This window comes from Micrasema longulum, unplaced genomic scaffold, assembly GCF_059751315.1.
Source record: "Micrasema longulum isolate JH-2025_06_02 unplaced genomic scaffold, ASM5975131v1 h1tg000684l, whole genome shotgun sequence".
Classification (NCBI taxonomy): Eukaryota; Metazoa; Arthropoda; class Insecta; order Trichoptera; family Brachycentridae; genus Micrasema; species Micrasema longulum.
This window is the reverse complement of record NW_028277880.1, coordinates 23,312-36,882: the sequence shown is the minus strand read 5'-3', so window position 1 is coordinate 36,882 and position 13,571 is coordinate 23,312. Positions and strand designations below refer to the sequence as shown.

General features: G+C 30.9%; 1 protein-coding gene across 5 annotated transcripts; it reads left to right on the top strand.

Moving 5' to 3' along the window:
• The first annotated feature begins 3 nt into the window (after nt 1-3).
• On the top strand, nt 4-12,275 carry LOC148279661 (mitochondrial proton/calcium exchanger protein-like). 5 transcript variants are annotated; one of them, XR_015822817.1, is made up of 8 exons: nt 4-173; nt 371-1,632; nt 2,332-2,581; nt 3,135-3,282; nt 3,486-3,768; nt 6,485-6,706; nt 7,958-9,567; nt 10,783-12,275. XR_015822817.1 is itself a non-coding variant. In XM_088229600.1 (8 exons), exons 1-7 carry the CDS (start codon nt 107-109, stop codon nt 8,123-8,125), a joined length of 2,400 nt encoding a protein of 799 aa, XP_088085726.1. In that variant the 5' UTR covers nt 4-106; the 3' UTR covers nt 8,126-8,162; nt 10,783-12,275. The 5 variants fall into 5 exon arrangements, 4 of the variants coding, with proteins under 4 accessions (XP_088085726.1, XP_088085725.1, XP_088085727.1 ...); XM_088229600.1 differs by having other exon boundaries at nt 7,958-8,162; XM_088229599.1 differs by having other exon boundaries at nt 7,958-8,162; nt 9,457-12,275.
• The last annotated feature ends 1,296 nt before the right edge of the window (nt 12,276-13,571 follow it).

Genomic DNA, 13,571 nt, shown 5'->3' with positions numbered 1-13,571 from the left:
TTTATAGACGAGTTTGATGGAACGAATAAAAACTGCTTCTTGAGGTTACAATTTTTCTAGTGCGTGATATTGTGTCATTTATGATTTGCCGACAATTGTTTACAAAATGTACCGTCTATTCAAAACTCCAAAAAATATCAGCCAGCGAACCAACTGCTTACTCCGAACTAATTGTGAGTAATTCTTAGTATGTTTTTCTTATTAAATATTTTGACATTTCAACATGCTTTCATCATTGAATTCCTATTGTTTATATAATCGAAAAATAGTAAATATTGATACATTACGGTTTTTTATGTATTTATCTCCCATTATATGACAGTGTGAATGTCACATTCCTTCTTTAATGTATTATTTCGGTACCTTGCAGATTCTTGCCACTGCAATCAATGGAAATATCGGGGACACGCTACACCATGCATAATATCCAAATCTATTGTTTTTCCTTTCCCATTTGGACGATTATCTTTAAGACACGCGAGTGCAGATCATTTTAACATCGACAATAATCAGTTCTTCACCCCTTCAAGCGGTAATCTTCTTTTGATCAGGCATTTCTCAGTAAGTAATGTATATTTTGAAAGCGAGCCACTCAAACCCTCTTCTAAGGTCGAGGAAACGGTACAAACCCTCAAGAAAAAAAAAGAGGCAGATGCGATTGAAGCAGAAACAAGCTTAAAAAAAGTACCTGTCAAAAAAACTTTGAAACAAAAGATAGTAGCCGAGCTACTTCATTACTATCACGGCTTCCGATTACTCTTCATAGATATCAATGTATCTAGAAAGCTCTTAGGTAGAATTTTAAATGGAAAAACACTAACCCGACGTGAACATAATTTGTTGGTTCGCACCACCGGCGATGTATTTAGATTGATACCGTTTTCAGTATTTATAATCGTACCGTTCATGGAGTTCCTTCTCCCCGTTTTTATTAAATTTTTCCCGGGCATGCTACCGTCCACATTTGAGACGAACACAGAAAAAGAGGATAAAATGAGACAGAGCTTAAAAGTAAAACTAGAAATGGCAAAATTCCTACAGCAAACATTGGACCAAATGGCTCCACAATCTAAAGACCACCAGTCGGAACTGGCCAAGGAGTTTTCGGAATTCTTCATTAAAATAAGGTCTACAGGAGAACAGCCAACGAATGAAGAAATATTACGCTTTGGGAAATTGTTTGAGGATGAAATAACTTTGAATTCATTAAACAGACCGCAGCTTGTCGCTTTGTGTCGTGTCTTGGAAGTGAACACAATAGGGACTAGTAATATTCTGCGGTTCAACCTGCGCATGAAGCTTCGGAGTCTGGCTGCAGATGATAAAATGATTGCGAGGGAAGGTGTGAACAGTTTATCCCTATCAGAGTTGCAGCAAGCGTGTCGGTCCCGAGGGATGCGAGCTTACGGAATGCCAGAGGACAGACTACGATCCCAACTCGAGTCGTGGTTGGACTTGTCACTGAATGAGAAAGTGCCGCCTTCGCTGCTCCTGCTCTCCCGTGCCCTCATGATACCTGAACATGTCCCAACACCTGACAAATTGAAAGCCAGTATTTCCATTCTTCCTGAAAATATTATAGTCTCACAGACCGCCGCTATTTCAGAGAAAGAAGGCTCCTCTGACCATAAGGTTTGTGTACTTCATATTTTTTTATCACCTTAATTACATTGTTTTGGAAATCGATAATTTTTATATTGAGATGTAATCCAAAATTCTTGTTCTTTTTAAATCCCCGCTTCTCATTCATCAATGATATTAATAAAGTGATGATAAGGCAGATCTTTTGGTTAGTTAACAAGATAGGATTTTTGTAAGCCTGCTTCAAAAAATTGCTAAATTTATTTAAGACTTAGGTCTTGCTAGCAACAACAGCCTCCATGATGTAGTGACTAAGAAACTTGACTCAAACACGAAAGATTCCTGGTTTGATTCTCGACAAGAACACTTAAATTTTATGTGATTTTTCTCTGTAATTCACCACTGTAAGGGGGTCTCATGGCCCGCTGTGGTGCAAGAATTAAATAAATTATTCACAAATATATTTAAAAAACCCACAATTCGTTTTCATTTTTCAAATGATTGAATAATTCTCAAATGTTCATTAGGTTTATAATAAGGAAGAAGATATAATAACAAGTTACATATTTTTTTTTATTATTGTCTTAACTAACTACACACTCTGTTATGACAGAATTAAAATGTACTGCACATTGCTTGCTCTTTTTCTTTTTTTTCTCTTATAGTTTTTCCCTAATTTAAATTAGAAAACTCGGTATGTTTGATGAATTATCGCTATTGGTTTTATCAAGGAATGACATATTCTTTCAGGCTAAAATCGAAGCCATTAAGGAGGAAGAGCGTAAGATCCAAGAAGAGAGACAGGAACAGAGAGAGGAAACGGCTCGACTTCAGGAAGAAGCTGCGGCTCAAGATAAAGCACCGGTTATCGATGCAGAGGAAACTCCGCAACTTGTCGACAAAGCTCCCATCATTTCTGCGCAAGCTGAAAAACCCAAGAAAGAAGAAGGAATTTCAGTCAAGGATATTGAAATCATCGAGGATGCTTTAGATAAACTGGGTTTGCATACTTATCATTCCTTCTTGATTACCATAATGACATTTGACTGTATAGCAGCTTTATTCATATGGATGTTCAAGACTATAGTGTCTCTGAACTCACATTTGATGGGCAACATGCAGTAGTTAGCATCATAAAATAATTTTGTAGATAGTGTCAGATCTTATTAAATTTTTATGTTGGCTTAGAGAAGAATGATAGTACATAATATTATGTATGTAGTTCTGTTCCCTTGAGGTTATCTCTCAACAAATATAAATATAACAAAAGAGATTATAATTATTTACACCCGAAACTTGAGTTTACAATAAAATAACAAAAAACGTAACAAAAATGAATTATTACAGTGACAAAGGCAACATATCATATTGTGTCCCTCTATAATAAGGTAATCGGTGCCAAAGACAATGCGACGCATAGTAGACAATTATGTGGTTAGATTTTTAACTATGGTTAGTTCATAATAAGGCCTTCATTCTGTAGTTGATTGGCCCAAGCTAAAAATTGTGATTTTGGTAGTACACTTGTTCAGTCTTTTTTCTTCTCTTTTTAGGCAAGAATAAGAAGAAACTTCTTTTGGAGAAAGAAGAACTTGCTGGTCTGAAGGTTGAAATGGCTGATTATCAGGAGGATGTACAGGAATTGAAGGAAATAAGTCAAGCTGAACAATTAAAACTTAAGGAAACAAAGGGTGCCAGAAGGTACTGCTTTTAATCAAACTGTTTTGTATATTTTTATTGTAGCTTTATATTCTTTCAATATGATTTTTGGAATACATCCACTTATTTCTGCACCGGGAATTCATACAAATCTTTCCCGACAAAACATATTATATTATTTGATTTTTAGCTAGTTTACTTTAGATATAACATAATCTGAATTGTACATGTATGATTTTTTGCAGATTGTACAATAAAGTTAATTCGATGATTTCGAAACTAGATGTTGTTCTCGCTAACTTAGAGAAAGAAAAAGAGAAAGTAAAGCATAAAGATGATACCGAGGGATCGAAACCAGAGCAGCTTAAAACTAGCGAAGAAGAATTAGTGCACATAGAGGATTTGATGACAGCGATCAAGAAGATACAAAACGTACCTGATGACTCGAAAATGGCCCAAATTCAACATATTCTTGGTAGACTCGATGATGATTTTGATGGTCAACTCAAGGTTGATGATGTGCTTAAGGTATACATACATTTTTTTCATGATTTTTATAAGATTTTATTTGAAATACTAATGCCAACTGGTTTCAGAACACAACTTGTTCTTTTTTCAAGGAGCCAAACTTCTTAGTATTTTTAAAACTAAAAATCCTTATTTTTTGTACTTGTTGTGTATTATATAATTTTTGAATGCATGCACTTGCATTAATTTTTCCATTATTTATACACAGTAAATAAAATACATATATACATCGATTGTTTAAATTGAGGTTAGCATCTTTTGTATTTGTATATAACTCTAGAAAACATTTATTGAACAACCTAGTTGTTGACCAATGAAACAGTCTTCTCTAGAAATGACCATTGCATATTTTATTGATAATTGATGACTACTATAATAGCAACTTTTGTATATATTAAGAAGAAATGCTTTAGATGTACATGCATCAGCTGCTAGTTTTAATCTTTATAATAATAAGTTTCACATAAAATTATACATTTATATAAATTTACTTTGACATGTCTAACTGGGATTTATTTACCCTGTTCTAAGACAGTAAAAAATATACAAAAACAGTAAACAAAACATAGACAAAATAAATAAAGGTAGTAGAGGTAGTGAAGAAATGCTAAAAACAGTAAAAAAAAATGTCGTAAAAGACATGGTAAGAGACATATTAAAAAATCTAGTAAAATACGAAGGAAATACAAAAAACATACATAGTTGAATACATAGTAAAAATTTTTTTTTTTTTTTTCACATAAACAATAATAAAGAATAAAAATATTGTGACCTCACTGGGGTTACCCTTGCCGAGGACACTTAACAATATACTTTTTTTTTACATGTGAAAATATACATAGAATACTATAATAATGATATAACAGGGTGTTCATTAAACCCTGTCGCATCCAAAACCACGATGATCAGTATGAGCAAGAAGACATATTGGCACATTAAAATATATTTTTGAAATGAATAAAATATCAAAAAAAGCAAATGGTTGCTTACTTCTGCAGGAGAGAAAGAGGGAGGAGTCTGATAAGCTGACAACCTCACGGTAGCGCTCCCCTCACTTCTCCCCTGCAGAAGTAAACAACTATTTGGTTTTTTTTAAATATTTTACTTTAAAAATTTTTTTTGCTCTAAATATATTTTTAAATATGCCAATATGTCTTCCTGTCGATACTGATCATCGTGGTTTCGGATGTGACAGGATTCAAAGAACAACCTGTATATATATGTACCAAAAACATACTAAAATACAACGTAAAAACATAGTAAAAGAAATGAGTAAAAACAGAGTAAAAAGTAATAAGTATCTCCAAAAATTCAATCAATAAAAAAACGTAATTACAATTCAAATAAGACCATGTGCTGGCCATTGTAGTGTTAGTTATCAATAAGTTATTTCACTACATTTTGTTTTTTAACAGGTCAGGTGGCCCAATAATTTAAATATAAAATAATAAGAAAGTCAGCTTATGTTATTATTTATATACATTTTTTTTCACCACAACAGGCCAGGAGGTCCAATTACAGTGGTGAATTACATCATAGAACACCCAGACTTGAGAAAAATCGCATTTAATTTTTGTGTTCTCACCGGGAATCAAACCTGGAACCTTTTGAGTCTTAAATTTTTTTAGTTCCATCATTTTTGTAAGATTTTCATTTAAAAATAAATAAATGCTGCCTACGTCAGAATAGGTATTTACCATACCTAGTGAGGATCGACAGTGTCTAATATGTTTGTTTATAATTTAAGTGTACATAATTGTACTACATCTAATTTTACTTCATTGTACCCTTTTTTACGGTTCTGCAAACAGAACATATTGTATTATTTACTTTAACAAACGTCGATTTTCGACACTGAACTGAACTGAAATCATAATGTATCCTGTAACATACACATTACCACGTGTTTTTGCTGGTTCGTCACCTGGCGTCTACCACAGCCAAGCTTCCCTGGGTAAATGGGAGGCCACCATCCCAAGCAAAGCTGTAAGGTAAGAGCAGACTGCACCGACTACAAGTCAACCTCAATAGCCCTGATAAGGAATTTCCACCCGGTTCAAATGGTATAAAGAGCCAAAGGCAGTCGCCACGCAGAGCGCAAGCGAAGAACTGGACGGCGGAGAGCACACAGAGTGAAAACAAATTCAACATGATTTTCACTTGTAAGACTTCACGACTCAATTGATTCATTAAAACAGGGTGTACATGTTATATAGGGCCGTGCAAAGCGTCCATACTCCGCACTGGGTGAGACAGAAGGAGGGAGCCCGCTCAGCCCCCATCTTTCCGGCTCTTGCTTGACCGCCGGGTCCGTGAAAGGCTGGGACTCGCGTCCAAATGGGCTATTTTACCCGGGACCGCGGCGTGCGAAACACATAAAATATAATAACGTTACTAAAGTCCTTTTTAGGGCAGGAACACATTTATTAAGATTTTGATATAAATTAAGAAATCTTACACCATATTTTGCCCCGGTATCGCTGAGGCCAAACCTGAAAGCAAACCTTGTTTTTTTTAATGTCCAGCACATAGCTAACAGATACCGGGGTTCCTAGCTAGGACTATTTTACTCCAGCGCTTCTGGAACATACACAATGTTGTAAAGCATACTTGAGCTTAATTTTTACAAAAATGACGCTATTTAAATTGCCAAATTTTTATTACTAATATTGTTTTACCAAATACAGACTACTCACACTATCTCTGCATTTTTTAGGTGATTGAAGCCATCGGAAAGGAGAATGTTAACCTTTCTCAAGACCAAGTTGGAGAACTGATAGAGTTACTCGACAAAGAGGAGGTTATTGATGTGGAAAACAAAATACAAAAAGCTTTGCAGAAAGAAATGGATCAAGAACAAGTAGACAAAGAGCAAAAAACATTGAAAAAGAAAGAAAAGGAAACCCTGGAAGAACCACGAATCGCTGTGCAAAATAAGGTAAATCTTATGTAATATATATTTATTTTAATTTAATTACATTGATTGTATGAATATTTAAGCAAAGAAGCAGTAAACGTTTATTTCTATTTCCATATATTTTTAACTTTTTAATCTTTTTTTTCTTTTTCTATTGAATATGTTCTGTAACTTGAATTATAAAAATAAAACTTTTATTTTATTGGTTGGTTGGAAGAAATTGCCATTTGGCAATAAGCCCGCCAATGTACAAATAACATTATGTACAAAAGTTAAATAAAATAAAAAAAGTAAAGCTTTGGTTTTCTGAGAAAGCAGTGCTGTTATCTGACGACCATGATGTGCCATGATGCAGTGGGCATAACAAGACTGCCATTTTAACGGTGACCAGAGATGTCAATTTAAAGAGACCGATGCTTTGATCTAACGGCTGTGATCACCTCTAACCTCTTTTTATAAAACTGAGACGTACTGCGACAGAAAATGAACAATCCAGACTTACTTTGCATTATTAGTAGGTATATTTGGAAGATGAGGAGTCATCGAAAGTCAAAAACTATTGTTTGGAGAATCGTGAGATATTTGAAACTCATACTAGTATTAATTTAGTGCGCATTTGAAATTTATCAAAATCAATCGAAATTATTCAATTTTTGATAGTCCAAATCACGTTTGCACTCATTTCTGACACGACGCCTCCCTTTTTGGAAACCATAGTTATGTTTCCTTTTTTCATACTTCAAAGCTGGTGAATATTTTTTTTTTTTAAATAACAAGTTTTACAAAGTAATTTTTAGATATAACCCTTTGCACTTTATTCATAGTTATGCTTTACATTCATAAGATCTGACTGAAATAAAAATTAGTAAAATTAATGCCTTAACTATGTTAATAATTTTTTCAACTTGCTTACGAAAATATATTTGTAAGATCAAATCTTTTTCACATGAAAATAACACTAGAAAGCTGAAATTGAATAACAAGCCACAAGTCTATGCATAAATCACTACATATGTGATTTTTCTTTTACAACTCATAAAATTAATATGTTTTAAATTACCATAAAAATATCTACCATGTTTAAGTTTTGACAGAAAAAAATCATTATTTAATAATAAATTAAATAGCAATGAAATAATAAATAACAATTTAAAAGATAGGAAATAGTATTTGTACTAAAGTCATTTGTTGCTGATTTAACACAAATTAATTATATGAGATGTAAACACAAGGTTTTTAGCTTAAAATTAGATAAATTGAACAAATTTTTAGGCCAATGAAAATCTTTTGAAGGAGGCCGAAAAACAAAAAGAAATCCAGGATGCCATTGAGAAGCAAAAGGAGAACATCCTACCTCAAGTTGAAACTCCAGAAGTGGCCAAACCAGCCATTGAAGACCACAAGCAGGATACTACCAAGGGACCTGAAAAAGGACTTTAACTTTTTAATTAAACAAATTGTTTATTTGTCATGAAAGGTAATAGATAAAGCTGTCTCAAGTATTGTTTTTTTTATCTTAAATGTGCATATTGATATAAAAAAAACCTCTGCCTTTGTAAGAATAATCAGCATAATGATATAGATTTTTTTTAAATATTGTTCACATTCAAGTCCTGTTGGTAGTTATAATTCAATGTTTCTTTAGCACTATTTTTTGTAAAATATTATCTAGTTTGCTTATTCAATATGCACAAATTATAAACATAATAACATACACCAATAGATTTATCAAAATTCTTTATTTCTAAGAAACAAGGAATTGTTTTAGATGCATTATCAAAATATTTAAATTTTTTTATTCAGTACATTTGATTCATATTCTGGAATTATTATTCACAAAAAACTCTTAACGTATAAAATTTGAAGTATCAGGTTGTAATGACACATGCTCTATTGATAGTTAATTTTTAATGTAACTTATTCATTAAACTTGGACTCCTTATTATAATTAGACGGTGAAAAATTTACCAGCCGTTTTTCAGTAGTCATGTTATTTTTTTATACATAAATGTTGGAATACCTGTATGGAAAATTCTTGTTTTCTATCTATTAAAAATTTCATTAAAATATTCCAATTTTAGGATTGAAAATTCAATTGGTGTATATCGACAAACATAAATAAAACTTTTACTGACCCTTAGTAATACAGAACTTCACATATTAAAACAAAATGTTTGTGTACCGTTCACATACCTTAATTTTTTATGCTTGAGGCAGCCAATAAATAAATCTAGTGTATTCCCCAATACCTTAATAATTACGAATGTTTAATGCTTAGTTCACGTGACAAGCATACACCAGTCGTATTCAAAATACAAGGCTGTGTTTTAATTAATGTTATCATTATTTTAAGTTGTTACTCTATCCAACACTATGTAATTTTCCTTTATTTTCATTACCGGTGATCTTCAGAGATATTTATATGTATTTACATAAATAGTGATTGCAACAAAACATTTATTTTTGCAAATAAACTACAGTCTCCTATAACCGAATTTGATGGGACCGATGAGGCTTCGATTAAACAAAAATTACGTTTTACTGGAAAATATGTACGTACTAAAAATGTGCAGCTTAGAATGAATCATAAAATGAAATTTCTAAAAACACATGAATACATTCCTGCGTGATAGAATACAAAACTAAATCGAAGGAAAAACATTTGATATTTTTTTTTGCTTCATGTGAGAAGGAAGTTTCTTTGTGGCTCAATCCCTAGGGCGTTTAATGAGAAGCAGCTCAGTGGGAGATGTTTCCTCTTATTGTTCAAGGTACAACATGAGGTCTAGTTGCTTCCGAATGGTTTAACTCTTTCTTTTCTTGAAGAGATGGACCATCATCATCATCGGAGCTGAGCTCATCTACTATTAACATAGAATATGGTAATTCAAAAAATATTTCCATTATTCATCCGGATTTTCGATTAAATGGGACTGTAGTTTATGTATGTAATATTTATTTTATTCAAAATTCTACACATAACACATTGATTGCCCGTGTATTTTTTCACTAGATGATGCCAATTTCTATAGCCATAAAGAAAGTAAAATTGAGGTGGCATACTGAAATTTTGCAGTAAAATAGTCAGCAGTAAATGGATAAGACCTTTATCAGAGCAAATTTATAAATTTGTATGCAGAATTGAATAATAAAATAATTGGCAATAATTTCAACTAGATTTTGAAATATGTTTTTTTTTCTTGCATAAACTTTGTCATTCTAAATTAACTAGAGTCTGTCGAAATAGGGTAGAAAACAAACGAGGGTGCCACTGTTGTTTAAATGGCAATACTAAAATTATAACACATGATGGAATTGTAAAACTGTGTTATCGGGTTGTGGTCCTGTAGCTAGTGTTGCGTAGTCACGTATTAGAGGCCCGAAAATAACCCCCACTCTACTCCAACTCGAAAAAACATAAAAGTGCATAAAATATTTTTTCATTGCAATATGGAAACCTGAAATCTCAAAATATAATTGTCTTCTATTTTAAGACTCTTAATATCATTTAAAAATAATGGTTATTAATAATTGGCTGAAATTTAAATAATACGATAAGTGCTTATTGATCCCATAAACAACTGGAAACTACCTAATTCAATTTTATCATTTTGAATCTATATAAGTATGTATTTTTAATGGCCATTGAGAATGTTGCTGGAAAATATTTATTGTATTATTATTGTTATCCTAAAATGTCAAATCTTTTTTTTGTGCCTAATCTACATGCATACATTTTTATGACATCAAATAAAAAATGTAATTTACAAGATAATATATTCTATCTTGCGTTTACATTTGAATATACAAATTATGAATTTTTTTCAATAAGAAAAGTGGTCATAACAGCAGAAAGTATTAATTAATAATTTATTTTTATTTTATTCTTATTACTCATTATTTATCGGGTATGAACACATTTAGTATAAAATGTAGGTATTTTTCACTTGGAAATTCCTCGCCGAGTAATTAAGTTGTTGTTTTATACTACGATGCAAAAAAAGTGTAATTGTACAATAATTATAATTTTGTGTTTACTTCCTTAATACCTTTATCATAGTTCATATTATGCACATATTTTATTATTTTCTTTTCAGATACGTCAAATTATAGATCTCAGGATGGTTGCCAGGGTGTAAAAGAAAATGTCAGAATTACATATTAAATTCTTAAGTATCAACCTTAATTATTTTATTTGTTAGAACTGTAAAATCTTAAAGAAAGCTCAATTATATTCAAACATTTTGATTTGTATCGTGTTTTAACTCGATTGTGTTTGTTAAATACACAAATAACTACAAATATACATTTTTCATTTTGTGACAATTATAAATAGAAAACGCACTTATGTGTATCGTACAAAACATTTTTCCGATAATTGTGTTTCTTATTTACATATCTATGAATGTATGTATTGCTTATTTAACTTGTAAATAATAATTATTTATTAGAATACCTTCGATATGATGTGTTACATACTACTTTTTACCTTAAAAACACCACCCAGTTTGTATTAGTGATTTAAAACAAACATTGAGTTTGATATGTACTATATTTACAAATTTCATAGAAATTGTGTGCGATACATAAATTATAATATGTATCTACATAAAAAAAGATATATTTTACATCACAGCTACTTAAATCTTCTGCATGTTTTTTAAACACTCGAGCAATTTTTGAGCGTACATATACATATTATGGAAGACATAAAACACGCAGTCGTTTTCGACATATGTGTCGAAAACGACTTTCATTCTGATACGTAGTTTTCACCAATAAGTTAAAACATTGTGATGCTATTATTTAATACCTTAATTTAGTATAGTGAGTTAATTGTAGAATATATTTTTCTGTTTTGTATTATATTATGTAATAAAAAGGTGCTTGTGATCCATTTATAACTAGGTGTACAACGTACATAATATATTTTTATAATAGTCTCAAAATATAGTAAATTTGATGGATAATAAACGGCATGTTCATTTATAATAGTAAATGTTCACCTTAGCCTTCAGATTGGGTCTCCTTTTTTCCAATTATGAATGCATGTATAAAATATATACATACTTCGCAACTTATCAATGGATTTAAAATATCTCTCAAAGTTTTTTCAAATGAAATTGTAAAATTTCCACTTTCCTTTTATATATGACATTTACTTATGTGAAAAAGACTCATTTAAAATGTTTGCTTGAGTTATCAATTTAATTGTACTAAAATATTTCAAAGTTAACAGTTCTTTACTAAAAAAAAATTAAGTTTATATTCTACAAGTTTTTTCTACAACTGCCATTAGAATTTGTATGATACATAAAACATGCAAAATATCCATTTAAAGTTTATTGCATATTTATATTTTATATTTTACGTGTAAATAGAAAAATACATTTCCAACAGAGTATATATGAAATGTCAATAAAAGTATGTTATTTATTATAAGCATTACAAAAAATTGAGTAAAATCGTTGAATTTAAATATTTATCCTGCTTTTTCCCATTACATAAATACATTTTTGGTTTTATATAATCAATGTGAATCGGGTTCAAAAATTGTATGTTTTTTTTAAAATAAAAAAATACTTTTAAATATTGTTTTATTTTTTACTGTTTCCATATTTGATTGTGAATTTGCAAAGAAAGTTGTGTAAGTAAGATAAAATATAGGTTCTACATAATACCAAAGATGTATGTACATGGAGTCCTGGGCCCCGATTACAATGGGAAGTTAACAGAATTACCTTTGACTGTATAAAGAAAAACCGATATTTGTGTATGAAAATGAGTATATTTTCATGAACATTTAAAATACCTTCATCGGTAACATATAATTGAACATGTTTAGAAGGAAAAATTGTATGCATATTCTGCTTTTCAGAAAACTTAATTTAGCTTTATAGATAAAATTGAAGATGAGTATCTTTGCATGAACATTCAAAGTACCTTCGTCGGCAACATATAATTAAATATGTTTATAAGGAAAAATTGTATGTATATTCTGCTTTTCAGAAAACTTAATTTAACTTTATAGATACAATTGAAGATAACTTCCCATTGTAATCGGGGTCCTGAATACAATAATTTAACTGAATGCAGGGATTAGAAATAATTTAACCTCAATACACTGTTTATATAAAGGTAAGAAAAGGGAACTTTCCTCTTTTTTCAACAAATATTTGTATTCTTTTGATTTACCCAAATATTTCACTTTTGAGGCCATCGTGTCTGAAAACTTATTCACCAACAGCTGTTCGCCAGAGCACTTTTTCACTGAAAATTTATTCGCCATGACATGTGTACATTTCACATTTAATCGCCAGTACACTTGTTTGCCAAATATTTAATTAACAAATTACATTTAACCAAAAACGGAAGGTTAGAGTTTTGCTTTAATATTTTGCACAAAACGCATTCAAGTAAAAGGGTACAAATTCTGTCTTTGGTCTAAAATGGCCAATGTCAGATTTTTTTCTGGCCAACATTTTGTAGAGGGTTTATGGCAATAAAAAATACACATATTTTAACCATTTAAATACACATACATACTACCAAATATTATTTGGTAGTGTTTTTTCATTGAAAAAAGTTTAAAACACCTTAAACTGTTATTAGAACATAGTTTATTATACAAAACAGCTGTAAAATTACTCTGCCGTAATGTTGTGACATTGGCCCCTTTTTTACTCCACTGCGCATTTTTCACAGCAATTTTGACGTGATAGTGCTCATTTTTCAGAACATAATTTCACACTATCGTTCTATGAAGCATCATTTCTATTTACTTATACCTCAGTGATATAAACCACATTATGGTAACTATATTATAACTTCTATTGATTGATATTCCAACCAAGTTTTTTTTAAATAATCTATTGCAAACCCGACT